The sequence below is a fragment of the Rana temporaria genome, chromosome 9 (assembly GCF_905171775.1).
Source record: "Rana temporaria chromosome 9, aRanTem1.1, whole genome shotgun sequence".
Taxonomy (NCBI): Eukaryota; Metazoa; Chordata; class Amphibia; order Anura; family Ranidae; genus Rana; species Rana temporaria.
In genome coordinates, this window is record NC_053497.1 from 83,858,444 (window position 1) to 83,882,638 (window position 24,195).

Consider the following 24,195-nt stretch of genomic DNA (forward strand, 5'->3'; position numbering starts at 1 on the left):
GTCAAGAACACGGGCACATACAACACTACGACGAGCCGAGAAAAATTAAGTTCAATGATTCAGAGCATACAAAGGATTTTTGTGCTTCGGAAAAATTGAGAACCAGCTCTCAAACATTTGTTGTCGGAAATTTCGACAGCAAATGTCGGATGGAGCCTACACACGGTCGGAATATACGACCAAAATCTCACATCGAACATTTGTTGTTGGAAATCCCGACCGTGTGTACGTGGCATTAGTGTCCGAAAAAAGTGTCAGAAGTGACTTATGCAGAAAGCAGAGGAACAAGGCAGCAGACAGAAATTATACTTGGTGCTCTGGATTGAGTACACATTAAGTACACACTATAGATGGATATGCTCTGTTCATATTTCATGTCAGAGGTTTACAACCACTTTAAAGGTTCAAACCGTCCCAACTAGTTAATTCTTCCAGTGGCTCTTAGGGTTTTTTCTTACTCTAGGTTTTCATGTAGCTTACAATATATGAAGAATGCAGCAGAAAATGTGCTACCAGTGCAGTCCCTGAGAGATATATGAAGCTGGTGCGGAGATTGGATTGAACCCACCAGAGTATCACTAAGAAACCTTGACATCAGTAGAGGGATGAAAATAGATATGCTATATGAGCTCAACAAATTTGAAAACTAAAAACGATTTAAGGTTAGGTACCAGTATAATTTAATCAATTGTTTTTGAAATATTGAATATATGTGTATGTATTTATATTATCTTTCATGACTCCTTAGCCTCTGTAGTTTGTAGAACGGGCACCTAAAAACCCTCTATCCAACTTCCTGCATCCTCGGACATATTAAACACGTCAACAATTACTGGGAGACCAACTTATCTGTAATAGACAAGTATATTCATACAGAAGACATAACTTAAAACCCAGGAATGCTACATGTGACTTACAGATGTAAATTACAACCAAAATAAACACCTGCAACAACCAGGATCCAGCACAAATAGTGAGTTTCTTGGACTATAATGCATATCAATGAAGTAGTATTACATGGCCTCCATTACTGTTCGGTTTTCTAGATTCTTATTTTTGGTTACCAGCTGAACAGGGCATTTTGTCCAAGAGTCATAAAGTAAATTTGACTGCTGCCACCAGACTGCATTGAAGCAAAAAATACCTGGAAAGGAAATAATATAACACAATTAGAATTCTAGAGGGCAACAACACAGTCCACATGAGATACATTTTTTGTTTTGAAATCCCAATAGCTTAGCGAGATCTACCATCTTGTCCTCCTATCCTGGTTCAGAAATGTGACACTTAATGCTTAATCAGAAGACTGTACTGAGAGTACTGACATGTACTTGTCTCATACTCTAAAGTGGGGGTCTACAAACTTTCTAAACAAAGGGCCAGTTTAGTGCCCTCCAGACTTTGGGCCAGACTGTGGCCATTGGGAGTAGAAAGTGTCCTGGCATCAGTGGGAGTAAATAAAGCATCTTTGGTAGTAGGTGGAGGAATAGTGCCCCATCGCTGGTGTCATTGGGAGATATAGTGCCCCCTCATTGATGTCAGTGCCCCATCCTTGGCATCAATGGGAGAAATAATGCCCCATTTTTTATTTCAGTAGTAGGAATTATGCCCCATTGTTGGTGTAAGTCAGAGGAATAATCTCTTGTTTCATTGGAAGGAAAAGTGTTCCAAAGGGTCAGATAAAAGCAAGCAAAGGGCCACATCAAGCCCCCGGGCCACAGTTTGGAGACCACTGCTCTAAAGGAAAGGGACAAGAATTCTGACAAGAATTGGTACAGCTGGGAATCTAGAGACTGTGCTATGGTGATAGACTCCTTTTATATAATCAGGTTTGGCAAAAGGGAATACTAATAAATATTTGATTGTTACCTGCCCTCAAGAAAAAAATGCACATGTATATGTTATGTTGACTACCCAGCTGCCGCTCTATGTGCACCCCTGGTATTGCACTGCAGTGGCTGAATCAAGGAAAAAGAGCAGCACTATTCTAATGTTCAATCAATAATGTGCTCAAAGTGCCAACCTAATGTTGTGTTTTATAGATTTTTGTTTTTGGACAAACACACACTCTCTCCCAAAGTGCACTGTGCATACATAAATGCCTATAAATAATTTGTTATATATATATATATATATATATATATATATAACATATCAAATGTTCAAATCACAGTCCAGTAGTGTTTTAAATAAAATTTGTTGTGCAATGATAGTTTTTCTTTCAGATTTAGGTCCCTAAATATAAGGTAAAGGTGGTAAAGAGGTCTTCCTAGAGCAGTGATGGTGAACCTTGGCACCCCAGATGTTTTGGAACTACATTTCCCATGATGCTCAACTACACTGCAGAGTGCATGAGCATCATGGGAAATGTAGTTCCAAAACATCTGGGGTGCCAAGGTTCACCATCACTGCCCTAGAGTGTTGGAATCATTTGGAGAGAGCGATTTTGGCACAACAAAAGCGCATTGTGACCTACTTATATATAAGGTGTCAGCTGCTTCTGGTGAGTGAACTCTACCTAGGGGGGCACTCTGAAAAGCAAAGCACTTCAAAGGGTGGAACAGTGTGACACCGAACTTTGAATGGAACATTTCTAAGGACTTTTTTGGAGCAGTTAATTGAACTTTAACACTATTGTATGGCACACTTGCACAGAGTTTTGAAGCACGTTACTGGAATGTGAATTGAAACATTTGATATTTATATACAGTCCGTATATGATTATTATTGGGTACTTATGTATGCACAGTGCATGTTTTGGACAAACACACATGATAGGTTGTGTCTTTGGTACTTTGAGCACTTTATTGATTATTCAACATTAGATTAGCACTGCTCTTTTTTCTTGATTCAAAATAAGGAGGATGTTGGTTATTAAAAAAAAAAAAAAAAAACTTCAAAGACTATACCATCTAAAAGTATATCTTTTATATTCATATGAGAACTCTAAATGGTGGGGCATTTCCTACTTGGGTTGTTATATTGTATAATTAAATATACAAAGCACAGTGTAAAATCATGTATAGTGTATTCTTTCTTCTAGGCATAAAGCAGTATAAATGCACCATGATAATTTATAAAAAGACCTGCATTACAATGAAAGCTATGTTTATTTTGTATCCAAATTAGTGACAGTTGCATTTTGATTACCTGTCATTTGTTATATTTTACATGGTTTTAGGCTAGTGGAGTTCCAGCCTAATTTACAACAATGGCTGTAATTATTGCCAATCGCTCATTCATTTTCAGATCCTTATTTATTTATTTTTTAATTTTCTATCTTTTGTTGAGGCTAAAGGCTTCACCTTCCTTCCATCCTTTCCGCAGCAAGGTACATAATTCCTGCTTGCCCATTGGCTCCTGAGATAGCAGTGTCATCAATCCCAGGAGGCAATGGGCATTCCCGCTGCTAGCATTGCGTTATTTCACAAATGGAAATTCCTTCTGGGTTGCCTAATAGGTTGCCATAGCAATGGGGCGGAAACTTCTTCCAACGCCGTCGACGCTATGGCAACCAACTGGACAGTAGGCCGTGATTCATTCCCACTGCACATGTGCTAGATCGGGAGGTGTATGCTGGTAGCCAGATGCCCACAATCAGGATGGCTGCATGCTGGATCAGGAGTTAAAAGTAATTTCTAAGAGGTGCACAAAGGCCCGGAAACTGTATAATATACAACACATGCCAATTTATAATTTATGAGCGGTGACTGCCACAGGGTTTATTTAAAAAATAAAAATATCCAGAACTCACTTTAAGAAAGCCTGACTACACAGCATAGATTAAAGCTTGTGCACAAAAGGCAAAAACAAAAAATCTGTGATAAGCCAAAAAATATATATAGCAATTTTTAGGTTGTAAACTATAGTGAATCTATTTCTATATTTTATTTCCATTATTGTTCTGATCAAGATAGCTCTAAAATGCTGCCTGTATGTTATGGCACTTTATTTTGCATTTCAGAGAATCCCAGGCTAATGCCTCAGTATTTGAGAGGTGATATGTGTGGCAGCAATCAGGACAATAAGACAGGGTCAGTCAAGCTTCTGTCATTAATGTCCAGTTTATTAGTCATTGCTCTGTCACATGGGGCTGTTCTCTGGGGCCAGAGATGGGACAATTACCTGATGACAGTAGAGTTCATTTAGTGACAGGGGCATCAGCTTATCATATTAGTTAGCCAAATCCTGCCTGAAATTCCTAAGGCGTAAAGAAAATGCTAAGCAAGTCATTCATTCAGTATGTCCAATTATGGGTTATGAAACCACAATGCTTAAAAAAAACATAACAGTATAGAAAATATAAGCTGGCACTAACACAGCTCTCAGTTTATCCAACAGTGGTGTAGTAATGTACACAAATCTGACACAATCAGGCTCATTTAAAAGTCGGAAAGAAGCTGGGAATGTAACCTATTTCCATTAGGCAGAGCCAGGGCAGCCATCGGGAATTATGGGGCCCCTTACACAGCTTCAGGCATGGGCCCCCTGGAGCAGAGAACCGGGAGGGGGGGGGGGGGGCTGCTGCGAATTGAGAAGCGGGGGGGGGAGGCCTTTACAAAAAAAAGAAGAAATAAAGAAAAATATATATAAATAAGGGGGGTAGCCATCCGGGGCCCTGGGGACCTCTGGGGCCTTTAATAAAAAATAAATAAATAAATAAATATATATATATATATATATATATATATATATATATATATATATATATATATACAAATTATTATTATTTTTTTTATAAGAAAAAATTACAAAAAAGAGGGGTTGCCATCCGGGACCTTTAATAATAATAATAAAAAAAAGAAACCTCTGGGCCCTTTAATAAAAAAAAAGTATATATATATATATATATATATATATATATATATATATATATATATATATATAAAAAAAAAAGTGGGGGTTGCCATCCAGGGCCTTAGGGACCTCTGGGCCTTTTAATAAAAACATAAAAAATAAATATATATATATATAAAAAAATAAACATTTATAACAAATAAAAAAGGGGGTTTGCCACATGGGGACCTCTGAGCACTTTAATAATAAATAAAAAAAAAAAAAAATATATTATATATATATATATATATATATATATATATATATATATATATATATATATATATATATATATATATATATAAAGAAGAAAAAAAAGAAATAAAATAATATAATTTTTTTTTTTATAAAAAAAGGGGGGTTGCCATCCGGGGCCCTGGCCCTTTATTAATAATAATAATAATAATAATAAATATATATACATATATATGTATATATATATTATATATATATATATATATATATATATATATATATATATATATATATATATATATATAATAAATAAAAAAATATATAAAAAATAAAATAAAAATATATTAGAATTTTTTTTTTTTTATAAAAAATAAATAAAAAAAAGGGGGGGTTTCCACCTGGGGACCTCTAAAAAAAAAAATTGGCCCTTTAATAAAAAATAAAATAAAAATATATTAAAAAAAAATATTTTTTTAAATAAAAAACAAATAAAAAAAAGGGGAGTTGCCATATGGGGCCCTATGGGCCTCCGGACCCCTAAAAAAAAAAAAAAAAAAGGGGGTTGCCATCCGGGCCCATGGGGACCTCCGGGCCCCTTACAGGTGTACTGCCTGTACCCCCTTGATGGCGGCCCTGGGCAGAGCATTTAGCCATACCTGCTAAAAAGGAATATCCATAGCCACGTGGTAATTCTTTATCATGTGCATATAACTAACCAAATGCCCCCACAGGTACTAGGGCTTAAAACCCTAGTTACCCACTTTTAGTGGTTTAAATTGTTTTATTTTTCTGTTTAAAATTAGGTTTGTTCACATTTTCCTTTCTAAAGGAATGCATTATAGAGAAGAAATTGCAATATGTTTATCAGGGCTAAATTGTATTATGTCCAGGCGTGTGCCTTGTATGCTTTGACCAGGCATACATTTATTGAAATACCATTTTAAATCCAGTTACTGTAGATATTCATTAGAATATAAATATACTTATTCTTGATATCGGCCTCCTGAAATCACATGCAGAGCAACACTGAGGCCTCGTTCACACTATACATGCACAAAAGCTATTGGAAAAAATGAGCAGGTTTAACTTGCATTGAATATTTTGGTTTCGTTCACGCCATGTGTAAAAATGTACGTCTCTGAAAGGACACAAATAAAACAAACAGTTTTTTATGTGCTCTGTTTACACTACAATGCTGGTGTTATGTGCGTTTTTGTTTTCTACGCAGAAATATGCATATTTTTGCACATAAAAAATACACAAGTGGCACTTGTGTTGTGGTGTGAACAAGGCATAAAGAAAGTCATTGTTTTCCATGTGCCTTTGCAGGGAAATGTGCAGAAAAGTGCATGTTTCATAGGAGGACCCAAGGAGGCCTAAGAAGGCACAGCTACCCTCTGAGCCAGTTAGGGCTTCTCGGAGGCAAGTATACAAAAAGGGAAGACCACATGAATACCATTATTCATCTGCTGCTAATCATTGAATGAGCTTAACAGAGGCTGGGGAGGAGAGAAGATTGAGAGCAGAACTTCATCCGCCATTTTTGTTCTATACCCATTAGATAGGTTAGTACTATTAACATAACTTGTAAAGTGGGGAGGAACATGTTGTAATATGCACACAGATGATGCTAGTAGTTATAAGAGTGAGGTATAATAGATATCTGGGGCAAAAAACAGGGCTATATTTTCCATATTGCCACATGTTGGTCTGTGTCTGGTGCAATGTTTTTTAGGGTATGCAGTATGAAGCATAGCAATTCACAAATCATAACTTTTTCCCAATTTATAACATATCTGTTAGTCTCTAGACAATTGTGATTACATTTCAAGAACTGTAGGAGAAAGGTGTCATGGATATGCAATAGTCTGACAGCTTACCTGTTTCCATCTGTCCATTAAGAGACCTGACTCTGTTCTGGTTACCTTCTTATCTCCTCTCCTTTCTGTATGGCCCCACCCAGGCCATCCCAGGAAGTTTATATTAACTGTTGCACTACAGGCTTGCAGTGCTGTTCAACAGTGTTGTTTGCTTTAGTTCCTGTCTGCAGTGTGCCACAATTATCTTCCTGTGTACCGTTTTTGGCTCGTCCCTGACTTCTCCTGTTTGCCTGTGATCTTGACCTTTTGCCTGTCCCTCGGTTACCCCTGTCTGCCTGTTGCCCCGACCTCGTCTTACCCATCACTACCGCTTGTCTGCTTGCTGCTTCCCCTCTCTCCCTGCGGAGCAGCGACCTAGGGGATCCCAGGGGTCGCGACCTGGATCCAGCTGCGGCGAAGGCCATCCTCACCACTAGAGGCTCTGGTGAACACAAAGCTGGGTCTTAGACTCCGCGCCCTGGGCGATCTTGGGTTCACACTTCCTCTTTTATTGCAGCAGTCGGTCATAGGTTTCACTACCCTGTGGTGGATCCCTGACCCCAACGGGGTGCACTTGTCACCTGGCCACAGGTGACCTGACAAAAGGACCAACAGAAGATGTTTAGGGGGTCAGAAGGCTCTTTCAGGAAACATGAAACCATCTTTCCTATCCGTTTGACAGTTGGAACAACTGAAAAGCATCAGTTTCCAACATTAGAAAGACACAAGGGGCAGAGCATGTACAGAGGGGTGTACTTATTCAAATGTGCCTAAAGCAGCTTAACGTCTACATACAGCCCTGCATATTACTGAGATATACTTTCCTGGAGTGAGCATGTGAAAGTTGTAAATTAGCCCCCTGGGGAACTTATTTTTGAAGTACCTATGTACTATAAACTACTTTAAGTGCAACTAAACCCATAGATTTAACAGTTTCCCATTCAAGGCATATCATGAATGATAACTGTCACAGTTGCTTGACTCTCAATTCAACTGTCAAGCCATCAAATGGCTGGTGTCATAACTGATAACATGTGCAGCATCATGGCAACTGCAGATCAAAGAGAGGCTAATATGGCAGCTTCCTTGACTTTAAGGGATGGGAGGGTTTAGTTCACTTTAATATGATCTATACCGACCTACCACTTTAAAGGTCTATAGACAGAAAACATGTGGGACCCCCGCTACAAATTACCTAAATGTGCAAAACATTTAATGAAAGTCTACCATTTCACATTTATAGTAATACTAAAAATAAATGATCACCTTGTAAATCACAAAAAATGACATGCCTATTTCAGTCATAATCATGTATATAATTCACGTTGTTACAAATACTTTACCTTGTCATTTCTTTCACACAAGAATTTTAACTTCTGTGCCTTCTTGTGCATAAAAACCCCTTCTAAATTCCCCGTCTCTCCAGATCGCAGCTCGATTGCCTTCTCTCCCCATCCCATTATTTGATTAGATTGTAGATAAGCTGATAAAAAAGGATAAAGTTTGTGTTAACACTAAGATTAAGCTTGTCAGATAAATTAGCATGAAAGTTAAAAGCTGTAATATATTTTTCCAAAACACTGTGAAATACAGTAGATTACAAGAAAGCAATCACTCTGACATCCACTATGTATAGAGAAAAAATGACATTAATTTACAAGCCCTGCTATGCAGGTCAAGCATAGAGGAGTGTACAAGCTTCATAATGTATCGGAATATGTGGCCAAAAGTGTGCAGCACTCTGAAAGTAATGAGGCGTATGAAGTCAGTATGACATCCACAGACATGCACCTGATGCCTTGTTTACACTGGATCTCTGGGTACCCCTTTTGGGCCAGGGGATGAGTTGCTTACAGCTGATATATTCATTAATTTTGTTAATTCTTAACAGCATGCAGGAAGATTTCATTTTGGCTTAAAATGGTCTTCTTAACATTAAACATTATTATAAAAGTCAGTCAAAGCTTGCAAAAATAGGGTTTAGGAATCAGAAAGGCATATATTGTATTGAATGCACCCACTGTACCACCAGGCCTGTCGCGACAAGGCAAGCAAACCAAGCAATTGCTTGGGGCCCTGAGCTGGCCTGGGGCCCCAAGCAGGGCCCTTGCCCCGCTTTGTATAAATGCTGCAGCCGCCTGAGCATTCTATAGAGAGCCTCAGGCAGCTGCAGCACTGCTGCCTCTCTCGTCACTTCTTCCCCTTCCCTGTAGCGTGGCCAAGCTCCTCTTCCTTCCTCCTGTCAGTCTAGCCGGGTACCGTGTGGTAAAGGAGATTCAGTTTCCTGCTCCCGGCTGGACTGACAGGAAGTGCACACTGAGTGCTCACTTCCTTTCAGTCGGGCCAGGAACAGGAAACTGAATGTCCTGCCGTGTGGTACGGTGGGGGGAGGGGAGTAAAAAGAACATAGGGAGGGAAGGGGAGTAAAAAAAAAAAAACATGGGAGGGTAAAAAAAACATAGGGAGGGGGGCCTCCATGTCCATTTTGCTTGGGGCCCCCAAATTCCTTCAAACGGCCATTATACCTTTAAAAAAAATTGCGCCTAACATGCATGTAGCAACATTAAGAATTTAGAAACACTCTGAGCTAACAGGGAAAATACACTTGCATTTGTGTGGATATTGGTTTCCATGTTGCTCTACAAGAAAAGGCAGCTCATCTTTGAACCTTCAGAACAGTCCAAAGACAGACATTACCAACAACGATAAACATACAATGTATCACAAAGTTAGAAGTTTACATAATGCAAAATTGTTTTAGTCTGATAGATCCCTTTAAGACTTGATAAGAGTGATTAAGGAGAAAACAGGGATTGGGACTTTATGAGGCAAAGTACATGTGCCTCCATCCCTAATTGCTGAGATACATGGGAGAGGGATTTGGGACTTTATATGAAACATGCAGCCAAGGAGGCATCACGGCATGAATGTGTATGGCAGCGGCAGGTAATTGTGAGCAGTGGCGGGTAATTGCATAGTGACATAATGCATACAAAAATATTAAATAGACAGAATGTATTCCATATGCAATACATAACATAATGGCATAGCAACATATTGGTTCACAATGATATAATCATATAAAACACCAAACTCATTATTGCGTGTCTCCACAATAAAAAAACATGATTTGAATTGGTAAGATCCGGTAGAACATAATGTTGGTAACAATCTTGAGATGTAAACAAAGGGGCATTTAATAGCTTGACGCGTTTCGGGGCTAATTTCCACTCTTCAGGAGCAGATACAGAATAGGTGTCTATAAAAATATAAAATATGAACTATTCAATTCAGTATCTCTTTAAGAGGAGGAGGGGAAGGAAGGTGCAAAGGTGGATCCACCACTTATACTTACAGACCGACTATAAGTCTGGGCACAGGCGGACCCTCCCAGCCAGCCTCCAGCTTTCCACGCCTGTGCCCAGACTCATAGTTGGTCTGTAAGTATGAGTGGGGGATCCACCTTTGCATCTTCCTTCCCCTCCTCCTCTTATAGACATACCCAATTGAATTTTTAACACTTTTATAGACACCTAAACTGCATTTGCTCCTGAAGAGTGGAAGTTAGCCACAAAACGTTTCCAGCTGTTAGATGCCCCTTTGTTTACATCGCAAAAAAGTAACCAACATTATGTTCTACTGGATCTTACCAATTCAAATCATTTATTTTTATTGTGTTGACACGCAATAATGAGTTTGGTGTTTTATATAATGATATCATTGTGAACCGATGGGTTGCTATGCCATTATGCTACCATGTTATGTATTACATGGAATACATTCTACCTATTTAAAATTTTTGTATGCATTATGTCACTATGCAATATATATGGTCACAACTCCCAATTACCCGCCAGACACATTCATGCCGTGATGCCTCCCTGCATGTTTCATATAAAGTCCCAAACCCCTCTCCCATGTATCTTGATAAAAGTGCTGCCATAATAGGTGCAATAACAAACATCAATAGCACGTATGGATTATGTTCATTGACAAAAATACATGGGAATCAACGTTTTATGCTGCCAGTAAAAACAGGTGGGCTTAAATGGAAATCGAAAGTTAAGCCTGTCTTTCTAATCCACTAATCTGTTTCCTGTAAATTGATTCAGCTAAATGAAAGGTCTTACAGTTCATAAGAGATTACACATGGTCGTAACCTGCAATATTATCCTATGTATACAACCTTACAGCAGATCTACACTCCAACAGTGTCCATGACTCTAGTCGGATACTGGAAAAATAGTTGAGAGCCACAGCCAGAAGGTTGAAAGCGATTAAGATATTGATTAACATTATGCATCATCTCAGAGGGAGAACTCAAATATTGACTTTATAAATAGCCCTTTTCAGTCTTCTAGGAAGCTTGTACTATACTCCTTTTATGTTCTGTCTAATGAATTGGCTGCACACACGTATTTCCATTCTATCAGGTAGCAGTGCAGTAATATTCTGAAAAACTTGCTGGGTAATTAATAAATATTCTCTGCATATCTGATGGGAATTTTTTTCTCTTTTAGTCACATACAGTATACTGAATTTGTAATGTTACTGGTAAATGTGCTGTAAATGTGGATATAATGGACAAGTCAAGGCCTCATGCACACTAGGGGTGTTGAAAATGATCGCCGCATCGATGCATCGAGATAATGCCCTGCCCGATTCTGCATCGATGCGGTAGCCTGTGTTAATCGATTATGCATGACGTCATTGCGTCTCCTCCCCCTCCCTCACAGCAGCGTCTTAAGCCATCAATCGGCTGGCTAAACCTAGTGCCGTTCCCCGTCAATGGGTGATGTAGCCTCTATCTCAGAATGCTGCCCCCACCCAGGCTCTCCCCCCTCCTCAGAATTTGTACCTCGGGACACTGGACAGTGACCCCTCTCACCTGCCTGACGTGCAGTGCAGACCTGCATGGAGCTGTGAGACAGATCACTGGCTGTCATCACATCCGTGGGAGTGGCGGAACAATCAGGGTTGCCGAAGTCCCTGGAGATCCTGCACTGTGGGGGTTCAGTGCAGTGTTTCCAGACTCCATTATCCCTGTGACAGTGTGAGAAAACGAAATGATCTCTCCCGTCCGTAAGACAGAAGAAATCAGTCTGTACATTTAGGGGCTGGTGGCTGGTGGCTGTCTTCTCTGACACTCGGCTCACACACAGCCCAGCAAAGTTCACTCCCCCCTCCAAGCAACGAAACAAAGCATTGCATACAGGCTACCCCTCCTCCTCCTCTCCCCCTCTGTGTCTGCCCAGCCCGCCCAATCTCCTATCCCCATGTACAGCTGTGAAGGAGAGAGAGAGAAGGAGGGGGGGGGGGTGCGCGGGAGATATGAAGAACAACACAGTCGGCAGCTACACATTCCAAGCTGTGAACTTCCAGCCTCGTCCCTGAATGAGTGAGCACTGCATTTTTCATTGTACATATATAACTGAACTGTCCCTTTCTCTCCTCTGTCTCCCTCTCCTGCTATCCTTCCAAGATCCAGTTAGCACTCATATTGATCGCTTTTTTTTGTTAGTTTGGGCTTTACACTGAAAAAAAAAAAATTCCCCCATCTACACATTCCAGGTGGATGGGGGAATCCAGCAGTGAACCATTGGGCAAACAACCATGGTTGCTATTGACAGCACTGGTCTCTGTTTCCATGGCAGCAGCAGCGCATCAGAACCCAATGCTGGCTACTTGGCACATCATGTCCGCAGCCTCTGACCATCTCCTGTATCATGTCCGCAGCCTCTGACCATCTCCTGTATCATGTCTGCAGTCTCTGACCATCACCTGTATCATGTCTGCAGCCTCTGACCATCTGCTTTATCATGTCTGCAGCCTCTGACCATCTCCTGGATCATGTCTGCAGTCTCTGACCATCTCCTGTATCATGTCTGCAGCCTCTGACCATCTCCTGTATCATGTCTGCAGCCTCTGACCATCTCCTGTATCATGTCTGCAGCCTCTGACCATCTCCTGTATCATGTCTGCAGCCTCTGACCATCTCCTGTATCATCTCTGCAGCCTCTGACCATCTGCTGTACCATGTCTGCAGCCTCTGACCATCTGCTGTACCATGTCTGCAGCCTCTGACCATCTGCTGTACCATGTCTGCAGCCTCTGACCATCTCCTGTACCATGTCTGCAACCTCTGACCATCTCCTGTACCATGTCTGCAGCCTCTGACCATCTGCTTTACCATGTCTGCAGCCTCTGACCATCTGCTGTACCATGTCTGCAGCCTCTGACCATCTGCTGTATCATGTCTGCAGCCTCTGACCATCTGCTGTATCATGTCTGCAGCCTCTGACCATCTCCTGTATCATGTCTGCAGCCTCTGACCATCTCCTGTATCATGTCTGCAGCCTCGGACCATCTCCTGTACCATGTCTGCAGCCTCTGACCATCTGCTGTACCATGTCTGCAGCCTCTGACCATCTCCTGTATCATGTCTGCAGTCTCTGACCATCTCCTTTATCATGTCCACAGTCTCTGACCATCTCCTGTATCATGTCTGTTGTGCTGATGTGCATAAGTAATGATTTTTTCAAAGTGCCAAAATAACAATAACCAGCAGCTACCAAAAGAAGCAGATTTCACGAGATCTTCTAAAACAAACAATATTCTGTAACACTGACCACAGACAACATGCATGCTATGTGTTCCAATAACCTGGATACGTCTGTACTGAGCTGGGAAGATTGTTCCTTAATGCCCTTGTTGCCAGACCAGGACAACTATCAGAGTCAGTGTCTAAGGCAGCTCTTAATTCAGATTCAATTTACTGCACAGTGTTGAACTAAAGAAGCTGAGACAGTTGATAGTACACCCCTCAGGGGTTTACTTATATATAAATCTGTCTATTCTGATTATGTATGCCCCTTAACATTATCTACATTGATGGCTACATTCTACATTTGAAAGTAAAAAGTAAAAATAAAATATGCATCAGAATAACTTACAACACCATTCCCCAACAGAACTCACCAACAGATGCCGGCATTTCTCCCCATTGTAGTACATTTTCTTTTGTAAAGTGTCCATATGTATCAATATAAACCCCTTCATCTTCATAGCTCAGCAGAAGTTCCATGCCATTGGTGTTGGGAAGGATGATAATGGCATGTGGGTGAATGTTTCCCTGGATCTGAAATTACAGTATTGTTCCATCAGTTTCTTTCTAAAATGATCAAAAGCCACAATAACCATGTTGCATTGTTTATTAGACCTTTCTAGATAAAGTATTGTTTATCCAGATGTATGAAAATAAATTACGAAGCATAATTTAAGGATCTTTTCCAAGTTACGCTGAAATAGAAAGACTTCATGCAAAGGTTCCATTAAAATGCAGGTAAATATCTGGAAGTAGAGGTTGGATCCTAACCTTTACTGTATTGAAAAAGAACTTAGCCTTACATTTTTTTTCTTTGCTTATTTGCAAGGAAACTGGTACAAATAATATAATTAAACATTTCCTATAATTTTCTGTACCGAGAGTGTTGGGTTTATTGGAGATTTTCTCAGATACAGAAAACCCTTAGCAATTACATCTTGTGGTTGTAATTACATTCGTAAGCCAGCCATGTAGCCACCCTGGCAGTATGATTGTGTCAGATTTTTGCAACTCAAAGCGGTACAATTGTTTTGCATAGAAATTTGGCGTTTTATATTGTTGGCATGTAATTCTTAGGAATAACTCACTTAAATCTGTCCAAACAAGAGTCTAGTAGACATCCCGGGTATGATAAAGTTTGAAACATGAAATCATAAAATTATAATATAATAAATAGGTATAAATATTTATAAAAAATAATAATATAAATAATAATAAAAAAAAAATTCCCACGATTCACTATCACGCAATTCTGCAAGTGTCCTAATTTACTATCACTGTTTTCTAGCTGGTCTAAAACCACTTTTGACGTAAAGGGACACTTTTTGGTTGCTATGGACAATCTCAAGTTTCCAGGCAGAAAAAAAAGTATATATATATATATATATATATAATATAAAACTGCATGCAGGGCACTGGACAAAGCCCTAGGGACAAAAGGGATGTGAAATGATTTCATACAGTAATGTAATCTGTAAGATTACAGTGTACTGTATGTGTTGTGTTGTGTACTTTTTGAATTTGCCGCCAGGCTCCCCCCCATGCATCACGCCGCTTACAGGGAACAGAGCCTGGCACACAGAAGCATCGGACGGAGGACACAGCCCACAGACATAGTGGGGGGACATCGCAGGATCCTTTGGACAAGGTAAGTATACTGCACCAGTATCCTGCAATGCAATCCTGAGTCCGATTCAGGGTTACCGCTAATGGTACTGAAATTTAACCTCGAGCCACACTCGGGAAAACCACCAGGGAGGTTAAGGACCCGAATACAGTTTGCAGATTCATGTAACATAGATGTATAATATCATATGTTATAATCAAAGGCCCAGACCATAAACCAGTGTGAAATTTATATTCGATCTAGTTATGCAAATTAAGTTCATTTTAGCCTAGCAATGTAAACTGGCCATATACAGCAGAGAATGATTGAAGGTACTACCGACTTAGCAGCACCAAAGCGCAAACTCCGCAGCCGGGCAAAAAAGTCCAGCTGGTTCAATAACCAGCTGTCGCTATTGAAGCAAGAGCGCAGAAGGGCGGAAGCCGCCTGGAAAAGAAGTCCTTCAGAAGACCGCCTCAACTTCTACAAAGCAGTAACAACACGATATCACAAGGAAATTTTCAAAGCCAAATAACTTCACTTTTCTATGGTAATTAACAGCGCAATGAATCGCCCACGCGAACTCTTCAGGATGGTCACCCAGACCATGAATCCGGGATGTCTTGAAGTCCCCACTTCAGACACCCAAGAGTTCTGCAATGAACTATCGGATTTCTTCATCAACAAAATTGAAAAAATTCGGGTAAGTATTCGGCAAAACAATACTCCACTCAGCCCCCTCTTCAATCAAAACACAGACGGAACGCCTCTACAATCAACTAAGTTCACTTTGGAACCCATCTCCATCGATACCACAAAAAAATTCATTGGTGCGCTGCGCAACAGCACAGCACCCAATGACATCATTCCCACCAAGCTACTGAAGGAATGTGCCGACATCCTGGCGCCTCCGATCACGCAGCTTATAAATCAGTCATTTAAGGAAGGCATAGTGCCTTCCCTGCTGAAAGAGGGCACAATCCTGCCGATCTTGAAAAAACCTAATTTGGATCCTATGGACCCAACTCACCGCCGTCCCATAACAGGTCTAAATGCTCTGTCCAAGATAATGGAGAAAGTGGTGGTAAATCAGCTGCAACAGCATCTGGACACCCACAACCTACTCGATCCATTTCAATCCGGGTTCCGTCCCGGACACGGTACAGAAACGGCCTTACTGAAAATATGGGACGATGCGCTCGAGGCCGCAGACGAAGGAGAATCGTGTCTCCTGGTTCTGCTGGACCTAAGCGCAGCTTTTGACACAGTAGACCATAAATTGCTACTGAGACGACTAACAGAAGTCGCCGGAGTCTCAGAAGATGCCTTACCATGGTTCTCCTCTTTTCTCGGAAACCGATCACAAACAGTGAAACTGGGATCCTTCACGTCAGAAAAACGCACGGTGCCATGTGGGGTCCCCCAAGGATCCCCCCTATCACCGGTGCTGTTTAATATCTATCTTCGTCCTCTCTTTGATATTATCGGTAGCCAAGAACTACTCTATCACTCTTATGCAGACGACACGCAGTTGTATTTTCGCATCTGCCATAAAAAGGATCATCATCTCAGATTAGAGAAATGTCTCTCTTCAATAGAAAACTGGATGACTAAGAGTTATCTCAAACTCAATAGCGCTAAAACAGAACTCTTTATCTTCGATGCCAGTCGGAAGAAACAACCGACAACAAACTGGACACCATCTCCCATCCTGGGACAAATCATCTCCCCTAGCTCCAAAGTCAAAAGTCTGGGAGTCACGTTTGACACCTTCATGACAATGGACGCACAAATAGGGTCAGTAGTCAGCGGGGCGCACCATTTGATGCGCCTACTACGCAGACTGATTCCATTTATCCCCAAAGAAGACGTAGCAGTCGTGGTGGGAACAATCGTGAATTCCAGACTGGACTATGCAAATGCCCTTTACCTCGGGCTACCCAAGTACCAAATCGCTCGTCTTCAAGTCGTACAGAATACGGCCGCTAGACTGGTGACTGGGAAAAAATCTTGGGAATCAATCTCACCTTCACTGAGATCCCTTCACTGGTTGCCAGTGAAAGACAGAATTGCATTTAAAGCACTCTGCCTGACACATAAGTGCATCCATGGGAAGGCTCCTAGATATCTATGCGACAAGATCAAACCGCACAATTGCAACCGCATTCTGCGATCCACCGACCAAAATCTGGTCAAGGTTCCTAAAACCAAATACAAGTCCAAAGGAGAAAGAAGGTTTGCTTTCCAGGGCCCCAGGCTTTGGAATGCTTTACCAACCAGCATTCGGTTGGAGCAAAACCACCTGTCCTTCAGAAGGCAGATCAAAACCCTGCTTTTCTGAAAGGCATGAGACACAAACAACAAGCGCCCAGAGGCGATTCAGTTCGCATGTGCCGCGCTATATAAATTTTTCATTCATTCATTCATTCATTATAATCTGATTCACAATGTTTTTTGGTGAAACATTTCCTTTGCAGAAGTTTTTATGTTTAGGAAATTTAGGTTACGGGAAGGAATGCATACATAGTTCTGACACCATATCTTGAAAGAACTTGACCTAAATTGTTTTCCTATGACAAACGTTCAAGTTTAATTTTCTGAGGGTGCCCCATAGACACAAGTTCATCTTCTGTTCTGGCCATTATTGCCTGCATGAGGATACATTTGCATGGATATAGGGCAACCGCAAATCCAAGCAATAAGTAGCAGTACAGTTACGAGTCAGAAATTAGTAGGACTTATAAAGCAGTTTTCACAGATTCTCAACAGCACTGTAACACACTCTTTTCTTGTAATGGACTCATTAATGTAAATGAATACTCCTAAAAAGATACCATCTCTATGTGATCATGTAAAAAAACAACATAGTAGAAACTACACTGCTAGAGGATGTATATGGTATGCAGGTAACTGGTTTTGAAAAATGTACTTTTGATCACAAATCATATTTATGAGTCATGTTATATTTATGATCCACATTTTAATTAAGTTTTTATTGATAAAAAAGCACTGTGAACACTTCAATATAATTGTTTTCTTTATTTCTTGTACTTTTCTCCTATTTCTTCAAATTTTGTTATTTTTTTTTACTTCAGAAATGTATTTCTACTATCTTTATTCCATTACTCCATTTGAGCATGCTTATCATTTCCCTTTACATGTGCCATTTATACAGTAATTCCCTGGACCCATGATGTTGGGCAATGTTAAACACTTCCAGCATCTTATTTATCAATCACCTTTCACACAGGCTAGAAACTTCAGTGCAATCCTTCCCCAAAACAACCCCTGAAACCATATACAATTTATGGCTGTAGCCTGTAGGAAACACAATATGCTTCAAAGTTTCAAAGGTTATAAGCACATTACATACATACATTAAAATGATTACATTTGAAGTGGCTATAAAATAACAAGGAGAAACTACAGAAACTAATATATCTTCATTTATTCAGTTATTTTTTCAGGGCAAGATAAAACATGGCTCTAGTTCTCAATACTAAGAATGCAATGGGGCGTCAACTTAAGGTGGGCAAAACTAGCATTTATGACCCTTCTTAATTAATGTAGTAGCTCAGTATTACAAAGGTTCTAAATATTAACTTGCGTATCATGTTTGTATTTAGATCCATCAGATAGCTAACATTACATTGTCAAGATATGCTATCGTTTGGTAAAACAAGCAAACATTGTACTGGCTATCAAAGTAAGTTAACCATGTCCTAGTAATACATATAGAAAATGCAAAATTAGAAATGGCTTCTCTGTTACCATTACTTGAATATATAAAAAAATAAAGGTTACTGAATGTATTTTGTTATTTACAAGGCTCATTCAATATGGTCTAGACAGGACAGAGACAAGGGGTGGGCAGAAGGAGGAGCATCCCATGGGCACGGTGATATCATGTGAGGTGGGGGGGATTACAGCTTATCTGTACTGTGTAAAAAATATTATTATAACTTGGTAAATGCAGAACATATTTACTCATCTTTACCTTTCCAGCTACCCTTGCTTATGTGTTACCGAAATGGAAAGCAACACAGTTGTAAACATCAGTCTACATCAGCCGTTCTCAACCTTTTTTTCAGTAGTAGCACCCTTTAAAATTATGCAAAATCTATTTTTTTCTTCAATTTTAAATGTTACTTGTCAATGGGAAGCTTGAGTCTGAGACAATGCACACAACTGCTGGCTGAAATTAACTTTACATTAGAAACCTGTCCCCCCCCCCCCCCTTCACATCAGAGGTCCCTTATAAGGTCAGAGGTTTCCCATCATTTTAGCATCTCTTTCACATCAGAGGCCCCCCATTATATCACAGAGCCCTCCATTCAAGGATAGAGCCTCAACAGATCAGAGTCACCCCTCTTCATCAAAGACCCCTATACAGGAGTCCCCAATCACACAGGAGTTTCACCATCACCACAAAGTCCTCCCATCACAGAGCCCTCCTATCTCTCAAGCCCTGCATCAAAAAGGCCCCCAGTCACACAGGGCACCTCATCACAGGGCACTCCCCATCACAGAGCCATTTTTTGCTATGGTGCTGGCAGCTGGCCCACCTGTACCGGGCAACACATGATGCTGATCCAGTGCAAACTGAATTGCATGCTCAAAACCCCCCGGGAAACCCAGGTGGCACCTCAGTGTACTGAGACACCCAGGTTAAGAAACACTGGTCTAAGTAACAGATTTATGTGTTGGTTAATATATTAATTAATTACAAAGCATTGGATGGTCATGTTGTAACAGATTTTCTAAAAGAAATCTGACAGTTAAGCGGGGTAGATTTACTAAAACTGGAGAGTGCAAAATCTGGTGCAGCTGTGCATGGCAGCCAATGAGCTTCTAACTTCAGCTAGAACTGAAGAACTGGAAGCTAATTGGTTTCTGTGCAGAAATGCACCAGCAGTTGCACTCTCCAGTTTTAGTAAATCAACCCCAGCTTGTCAATTTTATTGAGAGATCTAAATATATATTGTCTTGTGGGGCCACCCAGTAATTCCCAGCAACTAATACAGTCTATTAACCCACAGTACAGAATCTTCTGAATAATATTTAATATTTAAAGATTAACTATTAGTTTTATATGTAAAACGTTCAAACACAAACAAATGCACAAATATGCAGTACATATACATATTCCTTTCTCCAGTCATAGCTATAATCTATGTTGACAAGTAAAGCATTGCAAAGTTTCAGTTGGGAGTAACAAGTGGTAAAGAGGAAATGTACTTGCCAGAGACAATAAGGGGAGGCCAAATTCTGTAGTCCATCTCTCTGCCATCACTATCCGCAATACCAACACTGGTACCCAGAGCTGTAAAGAAATCTTAATGCGTTGCCTTGGTATTTTCATGAGCAGATGAAACAAAAAAGATATACGCAGAAGACTAAAAAAAAAAAAAAAAAAATCCGAACAGAAAATAAAGCAGTCTTTCTTTCTGAGGACAAACTGCTCTGCAGGATGGAGTGATGCAGAAATTAAAGATTCTGCAAAGACTTCTGATATCAGATGACCCCTTTGTTTAAGAAAAATCTGATCGATAATCAACAGAGCTATGAGGATTTACCCTATTTCAGATCCGTGACAATGAACAGGGAGGAGAGATGTTTATTTTTAGAAGAATCACGAAAAAAAAAAAAAAAAAAAAAAGCACAAATTAGTGGAAATCCCTTAGGGGAGCCTTAAATTAAGGACATAATTTCTCTGTGAAATATGTCTAGCATTATTGGATGCTCTATTTTTAACAACCCAGGTCAAGGAGAAAAAAAAAACTGTGAATGTTGAATGAATTATTGCTAGCTTTGAACACTATATGAAATACAGGTAATGATGACATTAGTGTAACAGAAATGTATACAACACTACTTGTTTTCCTATGTTCACTAACCATATTTACATTTACTTGGCTGTACTGTGAAAGAAAGATGAGGTGGGGGTGGACATAGTGTATACTGTCTAACTTACAAGCAACTTTTAGTATATTATATTAAGGACAGGGCCGTAGATAAGGGGGTACCACCAGTCCTCCTGCATGGGGCCCAAGCCAGCAGGGGGGCCCAGGCAACAGGGTGAATTGGATGTGTGAAGTTTACTCTTCAGCTTCAACTTTATAACCCTTCACAGTAATCCCATTAAAGACTCAAATGAGGTCAAGTATCAGGGCAGATTTTCACAGGAGAGATTGAAGCTGACTGCTTCTAAATATCTGAATTCAGCTTTGGACCCATTCCAAAAACCTCATAAAAAGAGAAATAAATAAAAAGTTTAAAACCATACGCCTACACTTGACAAATCTTTAACAACAATTGAGAAAAAAATTAGCTTTGGTGGAGAATTACTCCGATAACAAATTGGCATAATAAAAAAGATTACATAGTACGAGAATTTTTGTGGAAGAAAAATTATTTTAATTGGCTGCGTTATTAAACGATAATTCACATAAGAGTCCAGACCACAATCACTTATATCTTTGTTTGGATAAGAGGAATTTGGATGAGGTTAGGGAAGCATATATGGTAAAATGACTTAATAATATCATTGGGAGCCACACTCAGAAAGCCTCCCGTGGAGGCAAATTAAACATAGAAATCTATGTGCATGCAAAGATATCATCAAAGCTACAGGCATCATTTAGATATCAGCATTTTCAGCCGGCGATTCCCTACACCATAGGAACAATCATAGCGGCTGTTCCGTCGCTTTATTGTTCCTACAGGCGGCGAAAGAGGACTTCCGCCGCCCTCCGGTACTTCTACTGACTCACCTGTGCGATTGGTGAGTCGGTGACAGGATCCGCTGGCCCCGGATGATAATCACAGAGATTTCTGGCTGACCAGATGGTCGCTGAAGTCTCTATGATCGTTGGAGGCCGGGCGCGATGTTATGACATCACGCCCGGCCTCTGCATTCAAAAAAACTGCACCACTTCTGCTATGAAGCAGTGATCGTTTTTTTTTTTTTTTTTTTAGCCTTCCCAGCTTAGAGGTGAGATGTGGGGTCTTATTGACCCCATATCTCACTGTAAAGAGGTCCTGTCATGCCATGTTCCTATTACAAGGGATGTTTACATTCCTAATAATAGGAATAAAAGTGATCAAAAAAAATTATATTTTTTAAAAGTGTCAACATTTAAAAAAAATAAGTTTTAAAGTGCCCCTCTCCCGTGTGCTCGCACGCAGAAGCGAACGCATATGTAAGACCCGCCCACATATGAAAACGGTGTTCAAACCACAAATGTGAGGTGTCGCCACGAACGTTGGAGCGAGAGCAATAATTCTAGCCCTAGACCTCCTCTGTAACTCAAAACATGTAACCAGTAAAAAAATTTAAAGCATCGCCTATGGAGATTTTTAAGTACCAATGTTTGGCATCATTCCACGAGTGTGTGCAATTTTGAAGCGTGACATGTTGGGTATCTATTTACTCGGCATAATTTCATCTTTCACATTATACAAAAAAATTGGGCTAACTTTACTGTGTTTTTTTTTTTTTAAAGCATGAAACGGATTTTTTTTAAAAATGCGTTTGAAAAATTGCTGCGCAAATACTGTGCGAGATAAAAAGTTGAAATGTCCGCCATTGCATTCTATAGGGTCTCTGCTAAAAAAACATATGTAGTGTTTGTACTACTTGAATCATATTTGTCATCATTGATGTGTTGGTCAATACTAACATTTAGCTACCCTATTGCTCTGTTACATAACCTGCAACACTTTGACTTATGTGATTGTATTGACCGGTTAAATTGTACCCTATTTTTTGTATATTACTTTGTAATGCAAGCCCACTTGCTACTTACTTCCTTTTTACTTTCTATGAGTAAACCTCATGATGTATCTTCGCTTTACTTTTTGTGTGGCATATTCTATGTTTCAAAATTTCAATAAAAAGACAATTGCAAAAAAAAAAAAAAAAAGAAGATGAATTTAACGTTGTGCTATGTGCGTTCTCCTAATTCTTTCAGCAAAACTGCTGCCTATACTTTCTCTGTATATGTCAGCAAATACACATTCATTTTGTCCTATTGCTGGCCAGTTTTAGTTTCTACAGTCTCTTCTTAACAAGAATCTTATAGAAGCTTGCAGGCAGAACAATTTTGAATAAGTAATAACAGGGCCAGGCTCAGCCAACTACTGAACAATTTCTATCCATTGTTCAAAGTGGGCCTAATGCTTAATTAAGAAGCATGCATCGCTGCTAAAAATAAATGAAAAAAGCCTTTTTTTTACCAAAAATGTAAATAAAAACAATTTTAGTGCTGCTGCTGTATGCAAGCGACAGCGGCGTACGGCATACGCAGCGTATTTTGCCGCGAGTGTGTATCTTTTTTTTTTTTTTTCAGATTCTTCCCATTGCTGTCAATGGGCGAACGCCAATGTCGCCTGAAAAAAAGGGTCCGGGACTTTTTTTCAGGCGTTCGGCGTCTATGAGATGTGAACCATCTCCATAGACAGCAATGGGAATTCTCCCCTCTAGCGGCAGAAGCTTCCGGCGTCCGGCGTTTTGTCGCATAGATGTGAATGGAGCCTAATTGTAAAAAAACTGAAATAAATTCCACAGCCAATTATATGTTGCCAGTGTACACTGTGCTGAGGTTGTTGATTCAATTCATACTGTTCCATAACACCACATATAGCTTTAAAGAGGAAACTTTCATCTTTGAATTTTACCTATAGATAAGCCTATAATAAGGCTTACCTATAGGTAATGTAAATATCTCCTAAACGTGCATTGTTTAGAAGATATTTACTGTACATGCAGCCAGTGACATCACTGGCACGTGCACTTTGAAGGAACAGCCACCCCTGTCATTCCTTCAGAGCCCTGTGCCGTGACCGGTGGCTCCCACACGCGTTTGTGCGGAGTGACGTCATCAGGGCTCCGGCCTAAAATTCAAAGATGAAAATTGACTCTCTTTAAATAAATATGTGGTGTTATGAAACAGTATAAATTTCATCAAGAGCCTCAGCACAGTGTAGACTGGCAACGTATAATTGGCTGTGGAATTTTTTATTTTTTTTTACAATTAAATTGACTTACATATGCAGCAGCACTCAAACTGGTAAAAAAGGCTTTTTTAATTTAT

General features: G+C 39.9%; 1 protein-coding gene across 1 annotated transcript in view; it reads right to left on the reverse strand.

Annotated features, from left to right (window-relative positions):
- Positions 1 to 213: 213 nt before the first annotated feature.
- The window catches only part of NRK (Nik related kinase), a 297,759-nt gene continuing 273,777 nt past the window's right edge, over positions 214 to 24,195 (reverse strand). The window contains exons 30-32 of the mRNA XM_040323823.1: positions 13,869 to 14,028; positions 8,234 to 8,373; positions 214 to 1,144 (exon numbers count right to left, since the gene is read on the reverse strand). Coding sequence (XP_040179757.1) covers positions 1,061 to 1,144; positions 8,234 to 8,373; positions 13,869 to 14,028 — 384 coding nt within the window. The 3' untranslated portion in view covers positions 214 to 1,060. The remainder of the gene's footprint in view (positions 1,145 to 8,233; positions 8,374 to 13,868; positions 14,029 to 24,195) is intronic.